The following is a 20,797-nucleotide window of genomic DNA, read 5'->3' as shown; positions in this document are numbered from 1 at the left end:
TCTTCCCACAGTGTTATCAACCGAGTCCCTCAAGGTAGGTCGATCGGCTGCGCAGTTGAGGAAGACGTCACACGGCGAGTCGGCTATATCGCACTGCGTATGGGGCGCTGAGCAAAGACGGTCGCACGCAAGGACTTGATATCGAGCACTGCGCTGGATAGCAAGAAGATGCAATCGGTCGGCGTTGTTGAGAGGAAAAGATGGACGAGGGAGGCACGGAGCTAGGGCATCCAGGGATTGACATCGAGGAGGTGGAAGCGTTGGTCAGCGGCTTAACCGGGCAACCGGGGTGGTGGATGATTGCAGTCGCAGAGACTCGAGATTTGTGGCCCTCGGCAAAAGCCGGGGTGGATTCTGGCGGCGGCCTGGACAAAAGGAAATGCAGGCACCGTGAGTGGCTGCGACTGGCTGCGACCGGCCGGTGCAGGTGACTAATGGCGGGGTTGCCATAGGCTAGGGAAGGCGCTGCCCAGGATCTGGTGCGGGCTTCTGGAGGCAGCGACAGTCGGGTTTGCAGCAAATCTGGAAAACTTGCGGGGTGGCTGACAACCAAGAGCCCATTCCAACACAAAACACAGCGACATGCCTTGTTATCATGACATCGATCGATAATGCGGTGGTTGCAGGGTCCACAAAACGGCGCTGTCAAGAGCGCTTGATGGAGCCACCAGAGATGATCAAGTGCTGCCTCGTGCATGATCTCGAGCCTCTCTTGTCGCCTGCAACGAAGCGAAGCGGGTCAACTCACGCCAGCATTCACTCTCACTCGTCCTGGTGCCAAGAATCAAATTTTTTTTACGTATACGGAGTACTGTCGCCGAATGAAGCTCATCGCTCATCTACCGAATAGGTGGTTTTGAGAAGAGAAGAAAGGCCATGTGCCAGAGTCAAACAGCGTAGGATATGTATGTACTGGGAATATCTCCATTCCTCCGACAACTGTTGCTGGTCGAATCTTGAGTCTTTCATCCATCGTGACTCGAAGCACGCGTGAAGTTGCTTGCTCGTTTGGGCAGGTTGTGACAATTCAATTTCACCAACTAGAGTCTGGGAGTCAAGGTGTGGATACACCAACAACAGACGAGAGACATGGACAAACCATCGACGGGTATGCTACCCGCAACATAGCTGTAACCTCTACGGAGTATCCCAAGATCTTACTCCATACATCCATGGTGGCAGGATTCATAGACAACATTAAGCATCATGGCCGGCGCGCAGGCCTCGGAAACCAGTCCCCTCCTCAACCCGGAAGCCACATCTACACCGCATGTCGACCGGCCACCATCAATCTCATCGGCCTCGTCAACATGTCCAACTTTGCTTCCCTCAGAACCCGACGCTCTACGGTCCATAGTAGCCGCCTTTACGATACATCTTCTTCTGAACATTGCCACAAACATCGCGCTGACGCCCCAAACCGCCATTCTCCAAGATATTGTATGCAAACAGTACTACGACGGGGTGGATTCTCTCGCTGGCACCACGCACGTCCAGGACAAAGACAGATGTGGCGTTGTTCCTGTGCAGAGTGAAGTCGCCTACGTGATAGGATGGGAGGCGGCAATAGAGAATATCCCAAATATGCTGCTGGCAGTTCCGTTTGGAGCGCTAGCAGACAAGGTGGGCAGGAAAAGGATTCTGTTGGTGGCTCTATTTGGAATGTTTATGAACGACGCCTGGATAAGACTTGTTTGTGAGTCATGGCTCTGTGATATTGGCAACGGCACACTTACCCATGCGTTTTAGACTGGTTCCCAGACGTTTTCCCCGTGAGAGCCGTGTGGATTGCCGGGTTGTGGCAAGCAATTGGTTCCGGAGCCGCGACACTATCATCCATCACACATGCTTTGGTGGCAGATGCGTGTCCAGAAGAACAGAGGCAAGTTTACGAAACCATGTGACCCTCCTTCTTTGCGAATTCACCTCTGACTATAGATTATAGAACATCCGCCTTTTCTCAAATCAGATCGGCCAAACTTCTCTCCCAGCTCATTTTCGTCCCCATTGGTGGTGCCTTGATATCCACGAACCCTTGGGTTCCCATGTTTGTTTCCACTGGTTTCATGATTTCTGGCTTCATTGCGGCTGTGATTCTCGTGCCTGGAGACTGGCCGTCCGAACCGGCTCACAGTATTGAAAGGCAGGGTCTGCTCCAGGATGAAAGCGCTGGCGTCCATTCCAAAGCGCAGTGGTTCAGCTGGACGGGCATAGGATCAAGCACATCACAAATAACAGGCTGGACTGCTTCAAACTCGCGACTTGTACCACTCGTCCTGTCGTTTTTTGTGTTCCAGCTAGGCGAGCAGGCTGGGCTTACATTGCTGCTTCAGTACGCCGCGAAACGCCTTGACTGGACATTGAGCAAGGTAAAACCCACCCATACGGCCCTCACTCCATCGTATTGCGATGTAGAATTTCGCTAATGTGTTAGGCGTCATTCCTCATATCGGTCCGCGCGGGCGTCAATATGTCCGCCCTCGTCGTTCTGGTTCCGGCAGTGTCCGCCATTCTCCTTACCACCTATCACCTCTCCGTGATGCAGAAAGACAAGTGCATTGCCCAAGCTAGCGGATTATTGCTCGTGCTCGGCTGCCTCGTTGTGTTTCAAGCCACGTCCGCCATATCAATGGTGGGAGGTTTGGTGCTAATTTCCGTTGGAGACGTCTTCGCCATTCCCGTAAGGAGTTTGGCAACGGGCCTTATGGATTCGACTCATCTTGGTGTCCTGTACACTGTCATTGAAGTCATGACACAGAGTGGTCTGTTTATCGGCCAACCTATGCTAGCAGAGACCTTCCGATGGGGATTGAAGCTGGGCGGGTTTTGGATAGGGATGCCGTTTTTGTTTGCAGCAGCCTTTTTCATCCTGGCCCTCATAGCCGTGTCGACGGTGCCGAGTAGACGACGGATATTGGTTCCACAGGAAGATCTAGCCGAAGGCTAGGATAGGTGTGGTATCAAATTCATCGGATGCGTAGACAACTTTTTGAATACCCATGCCAACCTATCATGAAACATGACGACTATACAATCACAACATCTACCGTTCCCGTAATGCCATCAAACACGCACCACTCTTTGCCATATGTAAATGTCTCCTGAAACATGCCCACTCTCTGGAATAACTTACCTCCCAATCCATCACCGGCTTCGGCCAAAACGAGTCCGTATATTCGTCCCATTGCCAGCCTTGTCTTGACACGCCCCGCCGCTATTAACAAACAGTACAGCCTGCCTCCCAGACCGACTTCTGCAGGATTATCTGCTGCGGAGAAAGCCATCGCGTGGTCATCCCTGTAGAGCATAATCTCACCGGGCAGAGCCTTGACCGATTTTGCTTCAACCGTTGCGAGCTTACCCCTGATGGTGACAGAGGCCGTCGTGGGATGTAGCAACATGCCCATCCCATACCTGTGGGCGCAATTCGCGTCGAGAAGCTCTGCGCCCTCGGCGTCAACCAGACCCATGTTGGCGGAATTAAGCTCCTTTTCATACTCGACCTGCGTGTTAATGGACGCCCACGACCACGAGGGCGCCAACTTTTCCGCGTCCTGTTGCCGAATCTCTCGATTCTTCATCTCTTGTCGAGCAATGTTGTTGTTGAAAGCCGCCTGTCCCACGTCGGAGCCCCCAAAGACATTATTCAAATCGTAGTGCTTCCCAAACGCCGTAGCCTGCCAATCGCTCCCTTTTCGCTTCCGCCATAGCAGGTCCATCATCAAGGTTGAGCGCCACAGACCAGCCAGGTACTCGTCGCCAGGGCGCATCCTGGCAATCTCCGACGCCAGCCCCGACAGCGCGGGGAACTTGTCCCTGCGGGCCGTGAAGTCGAGGCCCGTGTAGGCATTCACAATGTGGTGCCACAGCTCGGGGGACTGGCCGACGATGGAGGCGCTGTGCTCGGCCGACGTGGACAGGCTGTACGCGGCCTTGGGGTTGAAGGGCTCACGGGGGGAGTACTCGGCGACGGCGTAGCTGGCCAGCATGGGCTCGCACTCGCACGCCGACCCGGCCATGCACTCCCACGCCACCTCGTTGAAGCCAAAGTACACGACGCGCGGCGACAGGAGGCGCTCCTGGAGAACCCACAGGCGGTCGAGGATGCCGTGCTCCTCGTCCCGGCGCAAGTGGCCGACGCTGTAGCGCAGCCGCCGGCGGACCATGACGGGGAACGGGAGATTGTACCTCGCCAGCTCGAGGTTGCGGGTGTCCACCACCACCGACGGGACGGTTTGGAAGAGGCCGTCCCGCGGGCCCGACGCCGACGCCGCCGCTATCGTCAGCAGCCCGTTCTTGTAGATGGGCGCCATCAGCGCCGACTCGCGCTCCCAGTCGTCGTTGTCGTCCTGGATGATGCACAGCGAGTCTATCCACAGGTATTTGCTGCCCATGCGCCGGGTGACGAGGGCCGCGTCCCGAAACGTCGGCGGCAACGACTCCAGCGGGATGCCCTGCCGCAGCTGGTCCAGGGAGCTGGTCGTCGTCCTTATGGGCATTCCTTGGTCCCCCCACCGGTGGGTGAGGCACACGTACTGCCCTTGCCGGCCGCTCGTCTCGACCAGTTTGATGTCGGCGAGGCTGCTTACGTCGATGAGGCGGGTGGGGAGGTTCACCCACGATGCCACCGGCGAGCACTGCGCGTGGTTTGCAGAGCACTGCTGTCGCCAGTAGTCTATTTGCGACATTGTCTGCTCCGTGTCTGTCTGGCCGTTGAGGTAGTTTTTGAATGGGAAATGGCTGTGGACACTGGTCGCTCCGGCAAGATCTAGATGGACTCATTAGCAAAAATGCCCTTCTGCCTGCCTCACAGTGGGCAGGGGAATGAATACAAAAAAGAAAAAAAAGAAGAGAAGAGAGCGTCAGCATACCGTCGGTATATATCTGAATCTTGAATTCCCCCTTTCCGGGAGAAGACTGGGCGCTGGTGCACCACGGCTCGAAAAAGCTCTCGCCATCGTGCCGCCAGTATATAAAGTCCTGGTCGGCGGGTTTACTCGTGCCAACTGAGCGCTTGAAGGCCTCCCAGAATATAGCGCACCAGGGACATCCTTTCTGCGCGGATTTGCTCAGCTTCAGCGTCGAGACCATGAGCCCGCCCACGAGCTCAAGTTGCTTGGGCCCGGGCCTGTGGTGCGTGGTGCATTTTGCGGCGCCGTGGAAGATGCTGAAGTCGGGAATGTCGGCCAACATCCCTCGCCGGGCAGCCATTGTTCTTTGGAGTCAGATGAAGAGATCAAATGCGCATTCGGCCGCAAGAGAGCTACGTCTCGATGGAAGTTACAAGGAGAACAATTTGAAGGCATTCCTTTTCACTTGTCTTCTTTTTTTTTTTCACTCTCTTTCTACCGAGGGAGCATTTTGACAACTGGTCACTACTCATGGCTGGCAGCTTAGCATTCGCGAGGATCGTGGCTGGACTATTGAGCTGTGACGGGGCCCAGATTTCCACGCTCGCGTCGAGAGGCTGCGTGGTGGCGACAGGGCTGATGTCTGCGGCGTAAAAGTCTGAGTTTCAGTCTTGGGGGTGGTTTTATTCTTCTTGAGGGCGGCAGGTGAACTTTATTGACGGCTCGGAAGTTTTCTCGGGCACTAGAGTCTGAGATGTCGGAGTGGTTTGACCGCTGGACACGAAGGCGTCTGGGCCAGTTTGGGAGTATAGACCAGACGTGAATCTGCTATTGATGAGATGCCTGTGGGATAATCGCTTGATGATGGGTGATTTCCACGATATGGTCTTGCTGATAATGGAGTGGCGGTCCGAATGAGCACTGGTGTTGTAAGTTAATACTCTGGGGCGCGGGATATACTATTCTCTAGAGTGATGAAACGCACCCTTCATGTCTGCCACATGATGCTTTGTTTTGTCATAGTTTGGTGCGCGGTACAAAAATCTTCGACCGAGGTCGAATACTTTTTTGGTTCATCAGAATGGGGTGATGAGCATGATGCCGAGTGACGCCCTTAACAACAGATAGCGGTCCATGAGGCCTGAGAGGGCGGATGAAATATACATGTCATGTATAGTTCGACGGAGGCCTAGGCACATAAGTAATTAGCCCTTGGAACTTGAGAGAGACGGTTATACGTACGCAGACAAGATGCCCGACATACCATGCCACAAGTTTTGGCGTCACACATTACAAGCCGTATGAGACTTGCACCAGACATGTCTGAGACACCACCATTGACCATGTTGTGAGTTCGGTATGGGCCGCAAATGGAGAGGCGCCGCATTCCACAGGAGACCCAATCACTTCATGCCCAGGATCCTGGTCCCAGACGGTATCAACTGGTCCACGTCAACACACAACTTTAAATCGCAAGCGGTGCCCTTAGCCTCCCCCAGGAGGGAGCTCAGGACCTCGGCTCCAGACACCAGACGAAACATCCGACGAAAGGCTCCCGATCCACGGAGGAGTAGTCTCTCGCCACAACATCACCAGAAATCCCCAAGCAGCACCATCCAAGGACAAGGACACGCAAAATGCCAACCTGGAGAGCACATCTAGCCTCATGGTACCTCTGGCTCTGGCACAAGGGGAACTTCACATCCGTCGAAGCCCTCCACAAGCGCATCGCCAAAGCCCGCAAGAACCCGCCCGACTACCGGCCGCCGCAGCACTTGCGCACCGAGTTCATGATCGAGGAGCGCCAGGTAGACGGCTACCCGGTCCTGGAGCTGGCGCCCAAGTCAGAGACGCCCAACGCGGCCCGCATCCTCTACCTCCACGGCGGCTCGTTCATGTTCGAGATCCTCGGGCCGCACTGGACCCTGATCGCGCTGCTGGCGGAGCGACTGCAGGCCAGCGTCACGGTGCCCATCTACCCGCTCGGGCCGGAGAAGAAGCTCAAGGACATGTACGCCATGCTGCAGCCCATCCACGACGAGATGGCGGCAGCGAGGGACGACTCGCCGTTCTTGGTGGTGGGAGATTCCGCCGGCGGGTGCATGGCGCTGGTGCTCGCGCAGGAGGCCATCAGGGCCGGCACACGGCCTGCCGCGGGCCTGGTCGCCATCACGCCCGTGGTGGACGCTACCTTTACCAACACCGAGGCGCACGAGCTGTCGAGGAGGGATCCGTGGCTGGATGTCGTGGGCTGCATGGAGGCGGCCGAGCTGGTGAGGGGCGAGTGGCCGACTGACGACGCGCGGGTGAGTCCGCTGTTTGGGGATTTGAGCGAGATGCCGCCCATGATGCTGCTTGCCGCGGGCGAGGATCTTCTCACGCCGGATACGAAGCGGTTTGTCGAAAAGGCCGCTGCCGCTGGGCGCGATGTGACGCTGGTGGAGGGCCCGGGCATGATGCACGTGTGGCCGTTGGTGCTGCCTGATCACGACGGCAAGGAGGCGATTGATAAGATGGTGGAATGGATGGAGGCGAGGAAGCCGTGAGAGCTGCGAATACCGACCAGGAACTGCATCTTTGGCATTTGGTGTTGGGGAATTTGGATCACGACGTATCGGCGTTTTGTTCATGGGTTTGCGGTAGATTTAAGATTTTTTCCATGGTCTGTGGTTAGGTTGGGGACGAGTTTCTACGGAGTAGTTTTTGGTGTTTTATACTTTGATGAAACAACATTTGATTTATAAATATTAGGCTGGTATTGTCGTAGTTTTTTTTCACCCCAAAAAGTAGCTCATTTGCTCGAGTATCATCTGCCCACCTGTTCCTGGTGTCGATGAGCAAAAGCACGCCCCCATATATCTAGGTCCTGGAGATTAATCAAGGTATCGCATGTCTACCAGTCTACCCTGATCTCTTCGGTAATGTATTGGAAATTGGTACAAGTTGAGACGGTAATAAAAAAAGGGAGAAGGAAAAACCGGGCGGGAAAGCCCGAGACTGTGATAATCTATATTTCCGCGACCAAGGACGGTTCTGATAAATGGGTGAAAAATAACATGGACATCATAGCTTGTTAACGGCTGCTTCAGCCCATTCAGCTCACCTTGAACCTGTCCTTTTTGATCAATTGAATGAAAGCTGCCATTTTCAGACAAACGTGATCAAGGTCTTCGACGCAATGTGGCGCATGCGTGACGAGATCATTCCAAGTCGCTTTCCTCCCATTGCGGGCTTGGCATTCCAAGAATGACCTGAGCCACAGGTTGGCGTCCAACTTGACGTGATATTCTTGGTGCCAGTGCCATATTTGTTTTGTTGCATTTTTGGGGAGATGGAAAAATGACGGACAGTTGATGTGAAAAGGGGAAAGAGGTCTACCGGAGGCCGACGCTATGGCGAGTTTTGTTTAAGTTACTTGTTTAATGCTGGTGTCAATTGCTTGTCAGCCCAACGGACCCCGAACCCAGCGGGGCAACTATGTGCTAGGTACTGGGTACGGAGCAGTCAACTGGTTACATCAAATAGGCCCGGTGACCGGTTGCCGACCTACCTATCCCCCTGCCCCGGTTTAACGTCCAGTCCTCACCCACGCTGGCATGGCCATCTTCATTCTCGAATATTCCAGGAAACTCGTCAACGGCCTTACAAATCCCCCCGTCCTTGACACTCGACTCACAGTTGAAAGGCACAAACTCCACACTCCCGTCCTTGGGACAAACAATCAACGTGCCATTTCCAGCTTTTACTCAGATATTCACTTGCCGAGGTGAGATATACTCTCCAGACCGGACCTGCTGGCCGTACATACATTACGCCACCTCAGCCCTTGTGCGACCTGCGCAAAAAAGCCTTAATCCTCCAATTTCAGCCCATCCCAATATCTACCGCCCTTGGTATTTGTTCCCCCCCTTTTGAGCGTCGCTGGCCGTTGCCTTTTTTCTTTTTTTTTTTTTCAAGCTGCCGATACATGTGTACAGCTTTAATATGATAGCTTAAATCGAGGTCCTCCTTTTTAAAAAAAGTTAGAGTAATTGCAGCGCAAGATAGTTGTAATTCCCGCTTGGGTGGCCGCATCGACGTGTCCAAAGGGGTTCATCAACACCTACCACGACCAAAACCTCTCTCACCACTGAGCAAGCATTGTCAGAAAACAGCAATGTCAAAGTCGCTAGAGCTCAAGGAACAAGGCAACCGCCATTTCCAGAGCGGAGACTACCTGGCCGCAGAGAGCCTCTACTCAAAAGCGTACGTGATGTCACCCTTTGTCAACACCAGCAGCAGCAACAAACAACAACAACAACCACCACCACCAACTACAAACGCACATCCATCGCCCTCACCGCTAACGCAAATCCAGCATCATAGCAGACCCCAAAAACCCCACCCTCTACACCAACCGCGCCATATCGCGCCTCAAACTGTCCCTCTGGGAGTCCGTCATCTCCGACTGCCAGACGTGCCTCTCCATCACGCCCGACTCCATGAAGGCGCACTACTACCTCTCGCAGGCCTTCCTCCACAGCAGGGACTACGAGTCGGCGGTCACCCACGCCGTCCGCGCGCACGGGATATGCGCCAAGACCAACGACAAGTCCCTCCCGCAAATCACCGCCGCCGTGCTCCGGTGCAAAAAGGCGCGCTGGGAGCACCGCGAGAAGCTGCGGGCCAAGGAAGCACAGGCCCTGGAGACCACCGTCCTGGACCTGTTGGCCAAGGACGCCGACGACATGCTCGCCGACCCCGCCACCAGCGAGTACGAAAAGGGCCTGATCCGGGAGGACAACGAGCAGAGGGTGCAGCAGATGAAAGCTGTTTTCGAGCGCGCGAGGGCCCAGGCCGACAGGCGGAGAGAGGTGCCCGAGTGGGTTATCGACGATATCAGCTTTGGCATCATGGTCGATCCCGTTGTTGTGAGTATTTGTCCCTCCTCCCCAAGGACATATTTGCACTTTGCATGTCCCCCCTCCCCGCTTGGGCAGCAGCACATTGTCGTCTTTCGAGAAAGGAAGAAATAATATACTGACCGGAGAAATTAAAAAACATAGACAAAAACGGGCAAGTCGTATGAACGCTCAGCCATCATGGAACATCTCCAGCGGCGGCCCACCGATCCTTTGACACGGGAGCCCCTTGTCCCGTCTGAACTCAGACCAAACCTTGCCCTGCGCCAAGCGTGCGAAGACTTTATCGAGGAAAACGGCTGGGCCGTGGACTGGTGATGGCCCAGGAGACGTGGGCGCAAATTGAAAACAAAAGGTCCGTTGCCAGCCGTCCTTACTCTTCTTTTGTATTTATTTTTTTGCTTGGATCGTATATTCTACATCCCAGATTGCATTGGCGGCGTTTTATTTTATGATGAGATGAATGACACACCAGAGCAAGCCATAGAATGAAAGGAGCGCAATGTAACAAATACAGACTATAACAAGACTTATTTGCCCCTTCGTAGACTATCTGTCGACATCTTGTGGCATGAGACGGCACTTCACATAATGGAGTGAGCGTGTGTCGTATAGCTGGCATCTTGATATTGCACAAGGTGTGGGTTGACTGTCGGCAAATTTTCCACAGCTGGAATTGCAATGTACAATGTACTCATTTATTCATGCTTGATACTCATGCACTCATGATGGGGTATCCCTCTATGCGGTTCCGTCTAATAATACAAGCATCCTAGATAAAGGAAGGCTGGCCTTCAGTTCCCCCCTCTTTGACTAGACCTACTCTTTCCTCTTCCGTAGGCCCTGTATTCCGCCTGAAAACTCGATTGAATGAAAACTGGCGTCGTGCAGAGTGCGGCGGTGGCGTGGGTGGAATGTCCTGAACATTCCTGTCCGCGACGCCGTGATACGCAGTATCCTGATGGCTAAAGACATGCTCGCGGGTGTGACCATAATACGCACCTGCTTCATCATCAGGCTTCTGTGTCGGCACTTGTTGTATATGCGTCAGTGGAATGGGATGAAGGGGACTTCTGCCTTTAATGGGATACTCGTCCTCGTAGGACGGTAGTGTGGTGCTGGTCCGAGGCCGGCCTCGAATGGTGCCAGCTATACTAGAGAAAATGGTGCCTTGCTCCGCTTGCTCAAGCTCCTCGTCTGACGGGAAGCGCGACATGCCTAGCGGAGGGTGAGGACTTGTGGGACTGCCCAACGGGCCGGGGGCCGGTGAACGAGGTTGAGGTGATGTTGCAGCGCGTGCTCGTGTGCTCGCCGCCAGCGTTCTCCTTCTTCTTAGGCCGTCCCACTCATATTCCGACTGCCCGTCCTCGCTAATAGGGGCCATGGTCTCTGCCATCTTCTCTTCATGGAGCCTCTTCAACTCCTCGGCTTCCATCCTTAAACGAGTGTTTGATATTCTACGTACAATAGCGGCCGCGCCACGGATGGCATCAGCCTTGGGCTCTGACTCCGGCTGCTCTTGTTCGGCAATGGTGTGGATTTGATCCAGGTCGCCCTTGAAAACGGCAACGTCGGGAACATCCTTGGCTGACTTGGATAACTGCAACAGTACCACGCCCGAGCAAATGGTGAGAAATCCCATCACAACGGTGGCAATTGCCTGCGGGGTGCCCTTGAAACCTCTGAACAAGACTGAAGACGTGATGATTGTGGTGCTGGTGAAGTAAACATAATATGTGGGCGTGACGAGGGCTGCATTGAAGAGGTTGAGAGCTTTCTGTTGAACGGTCAAACCTGGTGAACAGCTGAAGTAAAGACGTGGCACAACATGGCGGCCCAGGACTCACATTTAAGAAGATGATCTCAGTCACCAGCGTGCCGATGACAAAGACAAACAAGACCCATAGGAACCATTCCTTGTACTGCGGCTTTCCACCAATCCATGCTATGATGGCTGCGCCCAACCCTTGAGTACACACGACACTCAGACCGCCAATCCAACTGCAGATGGAAATGTAGACCAGCATGTTCTTCTTGCCCCATCTAGGGCCAGCATAAAATGCAGTAATGACGGAGCCGACCAAAATAACGCCTGCATAGGACAGGAAGCCCGGAGCGATAAAGAACGTCTTCATTTCCTGAATGTCGGCGACGGAGGATTCCTGAGGGCCGTTCAGGACAATGACGACGGACCCGACTATACATAGAAAGCATGCAACCTTGCCGACCAGACTCAGGCGTTCCTTGAGAAATATGGCGGAGAGAATGGTGGTAATGACAACAGACAAGGCTCCCAGTGGCGTGACGAGAATAGCATCGGTGAAGGCATATGCGACGAAGTTGCAGATCTCGCCGACAATCATGAGCGTCATGCCGCTCCACCAAAACGCGTTTTTCAAATATCCATAGCCCTCGCCAGCGACTTCGTTATACTTCTCATTGGCCCTGAGAAGTCCGACCTTTTTCAACACAAAGGATGATCCGATGAACAGGCCAGAACCAATAGCCAGTGCGATACCTATAATCTTGTAGTATGGTGGCCGGTCTGGTCCGGATTCGATTGCTCTAGCAACGAGGTCGGCGTCCATTGCTCAGTCTTGTCTCGGGAAGCCTTGCCGCATCTGGGGAGAAGGGGCAAGGACGACAACTCGTCAAGAACGAGAGCCCGTGGACGGGAAGGAGTCCTCGAACGATGCTTTGTTGACTGTAGGAGTGGTAGGCTGGACGGGTTAGTGGCGACACCGGCCGAGTCCAAGGCTGGACAGAGAGAAGCTTGGAGGTGCGGGTTTGCTGTCTGCAGCGGTCAACTTGTACATATGCCTGGTGAGGTGCAACTGACGGGCATGCGGCGGTTCAAAAGGAGCTCGAGAGTCAAGAGGGTGCGCCGGCCTCGCGTCCAAGGAGAGTTGAATGGAGGCAAGTCTGGCGAAAACCAGGAGGATCGTGTGCCAGGATGGTGGGGGCAGGAACTCGGTCTGTCGAGCTCCGATTGACGTTATGTACGTTTTGGGGACGACCAAGTATAACGGCTTTCTTTCCATTCAAAGCCCACTCGAGCACTATGTACGTACATACATATAGTTGACAGGAGCACAGCTTGTCAGGGTACCGGACTGTTGGAGACTTGAAGCTTGTTTTATCATAGGACAACCACTCCGCGTGGATGGGGGAGGTTCCAGGTCCAGCCTTGATCCATTGGAGCTGGCAACGTCGAACCTCTCCGTCCTGGTAATAATAACTGCCAACCCTGCCAACCTGCTTCAAGCAGCAACCCTGGGCCCCCATCCGCCTCCATCCACCATCCACCATCAACCATCCATGTGCCTCACTAGCCGCTGGTGCAACTTGTGAGCAGCTGATCCCTGCATTCGCTCCGCCCATGGCGCCGTCTGTGGGCCTCGATCTGGCTGCTGGAAACCTTGGTGCCATGGAGGAGGCTGACGAGCTTTGATACCCAGCAGACATCAGCCATCAGCGTGACGGGCGGAGCTTGCCATGCCCCATGCTAGGCATGAGAGCGAAACAAAACATACACAGGCCTTGACGACGAATTACATACATCTCTCACGCCATTTCTACTCAACGAAAGGTGTCGCTCGTCCGTCAGGCCTGTGTCCGACCGACTGAGTACGCAGCAAGCAACTATCATTGATCCCCCCCCTCTGGTTCGATGTGGCGTCACAACGACCACAGAGTCTTAATTTAACAGCCGTCGGTTGAACAACATGTCTGTTGGCACTCAAGCAATGCAATGCGAGCCGCTTGGCAAAAGAGCAATGGCCACTTTCCACTCCTCCCAAAGACACAACGACAACAAGACCCCTGCTAACTTGGTTCTTGAGTGCCCAATGTCTCGAATTGATCGTTGACAGGCTCTTTACAGGCTCTTGCGCTGGGGTCAATCGACCAGACGTCAACCGACTTTGTCGTCTTGATACCCGCTTCTTGCCATGGCAACGCCATGAAGCGAAATGACGCCAGGAATGGTTTTTGAACTCCATCGATGAATCCCACGAAGCAGATAACACGTCGGCTAAAAAAAAAAAATCAGCATTCGCGACATGTCTCAATGCCAACCGAGCGTTTGCCTCACCAATGCAACGGGCGTCTGACTGCTGCCGCGCGTGCTTCAACAGAGCCTTTCTCGGAAACATGGCGCATAAGTTTGTCGCGCAGCAGCAACTGCGCCACCATCGGGGACTACGAGTTGACAACGCGCACGCATCTTGGCGCACGAGACAAACTCTGTGACGGCCCGTTTTACGGAGAACTGGCCCTTGGGTCCCGTCATTGGCTGATCATGTACTATTTCTGGACTCGAGCATGGGTGGTGGCATCACTACCAACTTCATCGCCTTCCACCAAGACCCATGACGCTTTGTTCTGCGTCACAGCCTGCATCTCAATAGGGAACCGAAACTTTGCTGGCTACAGCCCTGCCAGCTCGAGTCTTCTACATGAGTGTAGCTTGAGCGCAGTGACAACGTCGTTTCATACCTAGCTGAGAGAGTCTGGTGTGTTTAGACATGTCCCGGTTGGCCGGAACTCGGTAATTGCTACGGAGTATCGAGACCAAAAAAAAGATGAACCGACTGGTGGCGCAGTGGCGCCGATTGTCTCTTCCGTCATCACTTTGCCACATCCTCAACACCAATTTCCTCCAAATACGCATCCGAATTGGGCTCACGACCCAAAAACGCAGCCACCATTTTTGCTTCATCCACACTGCCGCCTTTATCCAGGACCATTTGTCGATATCGGAGCCCCGTCTCTGGATTCATGGGGTCATCGCGGAAGCATGTATTCCACATGTCTGCTGCGAGAATACGGGTCCTGTAAGGATCAGCTGTGTCCATGGTGAAACCATACAAGCACTCGGCACGCGTGTAATACAACATGAAGTGACATACGAAATGTACGAATAGTAGTTGGCTTCCTGCCCCCACATGAAATGAGCAGTGGTAGAATACCCGTTACCCAACATCGCTTCATCCTCTGGTCCCTGCAGCCCGGTGGCCTCTGTGATGGACGTATAGTATTCCTTGGCAATGCCCAGGCCCTCCAGTTCCTCATGAGAAGATGGATTATGAACCTTCATATCAAAAATACTCAGTCCTACCTGTCTCGCGGTCCATATCGCACTGTTGACATTCTTGGCCGCAATCAACGCTGACAACATCTCGTCCGGGATCTGCTTTTCCGGCTGCTTGGCCGCGGCGGGATTCATCCGTTCCCATTGCTGTTTGTATTCCTCCGACAGATACGAGTAGTGACAACTCATCAGCTTCAGGGTCTGGGGGAGCCAGCAGAAGAATTCTAGAAGTTGGCTCGGCGCTTCACAAAAGTCTCTTCTGCCACGCCACCCGTGGTACTTGGCGTATCTGGTGCGGCCCATCAAATCGTGCATTCCTGCCTTCTTGCTTTAGTTTTTCCGTTCATCTGACAAGAAAAAAAAAAACAGGCATCACGTACCGTGTCCCAGCTCATGAAATATAGTTATGACGTCGGAATGGTGCAGCAACGCAGGAGCATATTTCGTGGGAGGCGTCACATTGCAGATCAGCGCCGTGGCACTCGGCATGTATCTTCCCTCTCGGTCGATATAACTCTGCAACATGTTTTAGAATAATACAGCGACTTGCTGCAAGGTCAACACGTACCGGCCGGATGTTGAAGTCGGCAGAGCTGTTATACTTGCCCTCCCTCGGATACAGATCCATGTACAAATATCCCACAAACAGACCTCCCAACTCGCTCACTTTGTAAACCTTTACATCTGGATGCCACACCTCGTCATCCTTTATGTCTGCAACCTCGGAAATCTCCAACTGGAATAGCTTTTCAAACATGCCCAGCATCCTGCCCAACACAAAGTCTGCGGGGAAATACTCCGCCACAACGTCACTATTCACATTCCTGCCTTTCAACGTCTGCGAATCGTAGTAGGCAAGGTCCCAGAAGTGAATTGGCTCACCATCGCCACGCAACTCCCTCAAAGCATCCATTTCCATCTTCACCAATGGTTTCAGCTTCGTCTCCATGGCCCTCAGGAGATTCATAACTGCCTTGGGCGACTTCATCATTCGACGACGCACAAGCTGATGGTTGTACGAAGAAAACCCCAGCAAACGAGCTGCTTCGTCCCGCAGGAGAACCGCTTCCCGGAAGTACGTTGCGTTCTCCGGATATATAGACTCCTTGGCGGCCCAGACATCCCTCCGAGTCTGTTCATTGGTACACTGCCGCATGATGGCATCAGCGTTCGTCCTGTGAAGAGGAATCCTCCGTCTGCCCTGCTCGTCCACCTGAAAACTCTCAAGCTTACTCTTCGACAAGCCTTCCAGTTCAGCGTCGGATTTCAAAACGACGCCCGGGTCGGTAGCTAGATTCGCCACAAACGCAGAGTGCAGCTCGTACTTGCGGTGCCTGATTTCCGAATAGCGCTCCGCCTCCGCCGCTGGCAAGTTGAGGCCCTTTTCGACACACTCGCTGTGCAGGTCCGCCAGGAACCGGCCCGATTCCTCGTCCAGGTTCGCGGGGCGCTGGTGCTTGACGGCATCGATCAAGAGGAACAGCTCTTCATTGTCGTAGATGACCTCCCATGCTTCTTGCGCCGTCTTGACTGCCTTCGAAGCGGCCGCTCTGATCTCCGCCGAGGGGGATACGGATTCAAGAATAGATAGAGGCTCTATTTCGTAGCTTAGTTGGTTCTCGACATGGCCAATGGGGATAATGACGTTTTCATAAGTTGCCTCCTCGGGCTCGACTGAAGAGGTGATGTCGTATATTCCGTCCTTGGCCAGTTCTAGAATGTAGGCTGCTTTGGCAAACATTTCCTCGGGGGTGAGGTCGAATTTTGGTGGTGGGAGGACATTGCCAAAAGTCATGATGAAGTAGAAATGAGAAGGAAAGAAGACGCTTTTGATATTTCTTTTAAAGATGGTAAATGTGTCTTGTTCCACTGCTGTTTTTGGTTACACCAACTCGGTTCGCAAAGGAGAGACAACAGACTTATATATTTGAAAGTTGAGTGGGCGTAATTCCAAAGGTGACAACATGTAATAACATCATCACCAACTATGCAATTCGTCAATTTCATCTCTATGAGTGATTTATTATCAGCAATCCTTTATTTGCTGATTTCACTGCCACGTCTTGGGCTGCAGTTCCTGCTGCCTCGTGACGAGCTTCCGCAGATCACGAGGTCATTCTTCATCCCAAGATCCCCACCCCATCCCTGGCAAGTGGAACAACGCCCGACAGGAACGACGCAGACATATCTCGCGAGTCTCGATCGTACCAATCGGGAGAATCGCAGCTTAGCTCTTGAGGCTCAGGGCTGCACAAGTGTCTCCGCCGTCCCGCCATGCATCTACACGGCATGATCTTGGACACAAACTCCTTGCGTGTGTAGAATTCATGACTGTCTAGATATGAGCCCCTGAACGTGTGTGATGATGATGCATGAAAAGTAATCCTTGTTGTCATCAGGTCACAAGACCAATAGTGATAACCTTCATGACGGATCGTGTCCGACAGGCTGTCGAATCACCTTATTCTGACACAAAAGTTCTTCGCAAATTGCCCACTTGAAATAGCTGTGGTTCTCATCTTATCGTACCATGTGGATAGAAGGCTGTCGTCATAGTACGAGACAGATAACCAAAGCCATCATCGCCATGAGCAGCCTTTAGCCAACAGCAATCTGTAAGTCATCGACAACCCTTCGCCCCGCTAACAACGTTTGGACAACTTTGTGCAAACTGAAAACGAAGTGCTCGGCCCGCAGGAAACCCTGGGTTCAGTATGGAGTAGTAGGAATATCACTGGTCGTCTCAGCCAAATGCAGGGACTTCGCCTGTTTCAACAACTCTCAACGGCCAGTTCAGCAACGTTCGCCAATGGTCAGTGAAATGGGCCGCCATTGCTCGTACTTCATGAGCCCCTGCTTCTCCAATCCACCATCTGTCCTTGTGTAAAGCCAAAAGAGCAAAATAATACGCCAGAAAAATAGTCGCCCGAGGTTGCCCCTCTTGAACCAGTTCTATAAACCTCCCTTTTACCAACATGGGAAATATAATGAGCCTCCGGAGGCCGTCATGTCTATCCCCAACTCGTTCTGTTTCAATCGCCCCGCCCAGGTAGCTCAATGTAGATTCATATGCATCTCGGGATTCAGGATCCCAAGGCTCACTGGCATCCCGAATCTCGTCCCGCTGGAGTAATGGTTCTAAGCCCCGTCTCTGAACTGGGTCAAATCGCATTTGCTCGTTGGATACGAGAGGGGAGAGCCCAACCATCATTGCGGCAACAGACTTTTCTTTTCCGCCGGGAAGTTCATATGCTGTGCCGACAATGGCCTTGGTGCTCGCGTTCATCATTAACCACTCCACTGGCGGGGTATATGGCTGGCGCAACCGGTCCTGTAGCAAAATGAAGGAGCAGACTCGAAGGAGAGTCGAGGTCAAGCATATTGCGTCTGCAGTCTCAGGGCTTATGTTTGCAATGGCTAGATTATGCTCTCGCAAGCCCATGGAGAGATACTTTCGATGAGCATCGCGACTGACGAGCCCCATCAGATCGCCAACAACCTTGCAATGCAAAGCTGCAAGTGAGTACATGCAATACAACAATGCATCCGAGGTCAGGGCCAGCCTTGGAACCATGTTCACATACAGCCCCTTGGACTTGTCATCAATGGCAATGGTGGTGCCGGTTGATGTTGCATATTGATACATTAACCTCGTTTCCAGAATGCGTCGCTCTCGTGACTCTGGGGGATCAGAGAGATGTGAGTTCTCGATATTGCGGGCAATGGCGGCAGCAACGCGAGCCTCTGCAGATTCGGGACGAAATGGAGCAGATGAAATCACAGGCGTGGTCAGGGGCGGCACACGATCATAAATGCACTCTGACCGATGCCGCTTGCAGTTGCCACAAACTGGTTTCTGTTCATTGCACTAACGGAGAGAGGACGCGGTCAGCTTGTGGTGAATGACCATTGACGGGCAGCCAGCCAAGCAGCATGGTGTGTATCTTTTTTGATATCAGGCATGTCATGCCGCATGAGAAAGGGATAGCACTTGAGACCAGTTGACTTATTGATTGATTGATGGGGAAAGCTGAATGACAAAACTTACCTTGACCCGTCTTGTCCGACACCTCTTACAGCCATATCTCGACTTTTTGTGGCTCGCCTTGACACCGCGATGCGGCCCGCCAGATGGCACGCCTAGCGTATACTGGCTGAACATGCTTGTGTCGGCTGTTTCATCCGGCCCGGGAGTTTTGAGGTCCATACGTGCACGCTCAAGTCCACAACTCGGTCACGATATGGTTTCATTGGATGCCGGGACGGAGCCTGAGCCGGCGAGAGACTATTGCCACCGATTTCGACAATAGCGAGCCAGCAATGGTTGATGAATGGGATATGGAGGAGCCGAACGGTGACAGTGTCTGGTGGAAGTCGCGCTCCAGTGCTGCATCCTTCCTGCCTTCTATCTACATGCAGTATACGTACCTGTCCAGGACTCCAGGTACGTGTCGGTTCACTGGCACTGGGGCCCAGCCGATTCCAGAGTCTGTCGTCAATATGGAACCCGACTGGCTGCTCGTGCAGTTCACGTGTTGGAGCCGTCTCCCTTTGACTCGAGTGCTCAGAGAGCCGAGTAGTTACAATTTCGATCTTTTTGCATCTGCAACATTACACTGCAGCATGTTGTACAATTCACTTTTCGTCGCACAAACTGCCCGTGCTTGTGTTGCACTCGTGCAAAAGTAAACCCAACCAGTTGTGTCTTGCGCCATTAACCCTGATACCCCCAGGAAGCAATGTCTAGCCCTGGCCAGTACCAAAAACCAACGACGTCAGCTTACGCACATTTTCTTGTCCATCTCGCCCGAGAGTCGTGACATCAGCATCGATGAACTGTTACATCTCCTCAACTGGATCCCAGTAGTGCCCTCAAAAACGTCTTAACACCGACAATTCCAACATGCGCAATTTTGTCCGCCCGCTCATAGCCCGGATCAAATGAAGCCAACGTCAACGAAACCGGATGTGTATGCCTCACCACTTCCTCCAGACACTCAATCAAGTCAGCTTCCAGCAAACCACCATAGGTGGCCATCTTATTTGCCATGCCTATCGACGCATCCAGCGAGTCTAAATCCACATGGACCATTGTGTCTGTCAGCGATTTCTTCTCCAACACTGTGCGCAACCCACTGCCAAAATCCATTTTCTGCTCAGCGTTTCCCCAAATAATGTCAAACCCAGCATCAAGAACCCTCTGCTTCTCCTCCTCGGTAACATCTCGCATACCCACATGTACCAGGTGATTCAAATTCAGCGGCTGATGGCCCGGGACTGATTGCAGCATTTGGTTGTAGCACAACCCTGCCAGGATTGCAATTGGCATGGAGTCTCCATAGCCACTGGCAATAGTATCTGGTGTGTGAAAGTCGTCGTGGGCATCAAACCATACACATCCCAGATCCCCTCCAGCAATGCCACTAGAACTTAGTCCTGCCGCGACGCCCACTGCACCGCTGCAATTGCCGGATAATACAATGGGGAACGATCCATTCCCACGAGCTTGAGAAACGAGCCTTGATGTTCGGCGGATAATTTCGAAGCATTTTGCGAGCTCGCCATCTAATTCGTCCACAGGCTCGATTTGGACTTCGTGGACGGGGAGGCCGAATTCTTTGAGGGCTGGAATGAGGCCTCGACTCTGGAGGAACAGTGGCCCTGCTCCAGGACCGATTGCTCGGGTGCCACAGTGGAAGGGCGACATGATGAGTGAGATAGACTTGAATGCTTGCCTACTCATACTGGGCGATGGCTCCAGTAACTAGGGTTTTGGTTGTAGATACTATTGCATATGTTTTCAGATGATTGATGGAATAGGAACGATGGTAATGTTTCGGTATGTACTCCGTAAGTTGAGGTGCTCGCCGACGCAGTGGCCGTATTATACACGGCTGTTACGGTGCTTCCTTCAGTATGGCACGATTCTCTGGTTTGGGTACGGCCAGGCACAC

The 20,797-nt window shown here is 53.2% G+C and overlaps 8 protein-coding genes across 8 annotated transcripts; 3 read left to right on the top strand and 5 right to left on the bottom strand.

The window, feature by feature from the left end:
• Window positions 1–1,206: 1,206 nt before the first annotated feature.
• Window positions 1,207–2,947, top strand: MAA_07024 (MFS multidrug transporter; the record flags this gene model as incomplete). The annotated part of the gene is made up of 4 exons (XM_007825022.2): window positions 1,207–1,696; window positions 1,750–1,900; window positions 1,946–2,369; window positions 2,435–2,947. 4 exons carry the CDS (start codon window positions 1,207–1,209, stop codon window positions 2,945–2,947), a joined length of 1,578 nt encoding a protein of 525 aa, XP_007823213.2.
• A 79-nt stretch (window positions 2,948–3,026) lies between these two features.
• Window positions 3,027–5,211, bottom strand: MAA_07023 (heterokaryon incompatibility protein; the record flags this gene model as incomplete). Its single annotated transcript, XM_007825021.1, has 2 exons — window positions 3,027–4,768; window positions 4,872–5,211. The coding sequence occupies 2 exons, from the start codon at window positions 5,209–5,211 to the stop codon at window positions 3,027–3,029; spliced, it is 2,082 nt and encodes a 693-aa protein (XP_007823212.1).
• A 1,276-nt stretch (window positions 5,212–6,487) lies between these two features.
• On the top strand, window positions 6,488–7,396 carry MAA_07022 (Alpha/beta hydrolase fold-3 domain protein; the record flags this gene model as incomplete). The annotated part of the gene is made up of 1 exon (XM_007825020.1): window positions 6,488–7,396. One exon carries the CDS (start codon window positions 6,488–6,490, stop codon window positions 7,394–7,396), a length of 909 nt encoding a protein of 302 aa, XP_007823211.1.
• Window positions 7,397–9,006: 1,610 nt separating this feature from the next.
• On the top strand, window positions 9,007–10,069 carry MAA_07021 (Tetratricopeptide repeat-containing; the record flags this gene model as incomplete). The annotated part of the gene is made up of 3 exons (XM_007825019.1): window positions 9,007–9,095; window positions 9,208–9,760; window positions 9,896–10,069. 3 exons carry the CDS (start codon window positions 9,007–9,009, stop codon window positions 10,067–10,069), a joined length of 816 nt encoding a protein of 271 aa, XP_007823210.1.
• A 454-nt stretch (window positions 10,070–10,523) lies between these two features.
• On the bottom strand, window positions 10,524–12,339 carry MAA_07020 (DUF803 domain membrane protein; the record flags this gene model as incomplete). The annotated part of the gene is made up of 2 exons (XM_007825018.1): window positions 10,524–11,528; window positions 11,599–12,339. The coding sequence occupies 2 exons, from the start codon at window positions 12,337–12,339 to the stop codon at window positions 10,524–10,526; spliced, it is 1,746 nt and encodes a 581-aa protein (XP_007823209.1).
• A 2,040-nt stretch (window positions 12,340–14,379) lies between these two features.
• On the bottom strand, window positions 14,380–16,638 carry MAA_07019 (neurolysin; the record flags this gene model as incomplete). Its single annotated transcript, XM_007825017.1, has 4 exons — window positions 14,380–14,584; window positions 14,662–15,160; window positions 15,224–15,359; window positions 15,412–16,638. The coding sequence occupies 4 exons, from the start codon at window positions 16,636–16,638 to the stop codon at window positions 14,380–14,382; spliced, it is 2,067 nt and encodes a 688-aa protein (XP_007823208.1).
• Window positions 16,639–17,586: 948 nt separating this feature from the next.
• MAA_10763 (uncharacterized protein) lies at window positions 17,587–19,005 on the bottom strand (the record flags this gene model as incomplete). Its single annotated transcript, XM_011412682.1, has 2 exons — window positions 17,587–18,711; window positions 18,892–19,005. 2 exons carry the CDS (start codon window positions 19,003–19,005, stop codon window positions 17,587–17,589), a joined length of 1,239 nt encoding a protein of 412 aa, XP_011410984.1.
• Window positions 19,006–19,692: 687 nt separating this feature from the next.
• On the bottom strand, window positions 19,693–20,550 carry MAA_07018 (Ureohydrolase; the record flags this gene model as incomplete). The annotated part of the gene is made up of 1 exon (XM_007825016.1): window positions 19,693–20,550. One exon carries the CDS (start codon window positions 20,548–20,550, stop codon window positions 19,693–19,695), a length of 858 nt encoding a protein of 285 aa, XP_007823207.1.
• Between the last annotated feature and the right edge of the window lie 247 nt (window positions 20,551–20,797).

This window comes from Metarhizium robertsii (genome assembly GCF_000187425.2).
Source record: "Metarhizium robertsii ARSEF 23 chromosome Unknown MAA_Scf_2, whole genome shotgun sequence".
NCBI lineage: Eukaryota > Fungi > Ascomycota > Sordariomycetes > Hypocreales > Clavicipitaceae > Metarhizium > Metarhizium robertsii.
The sequence above is the reverse complement of the archived record's forward strand: the minus strand, read 5'-3'. Positions and strand labels throughout refer to the sequence as shown.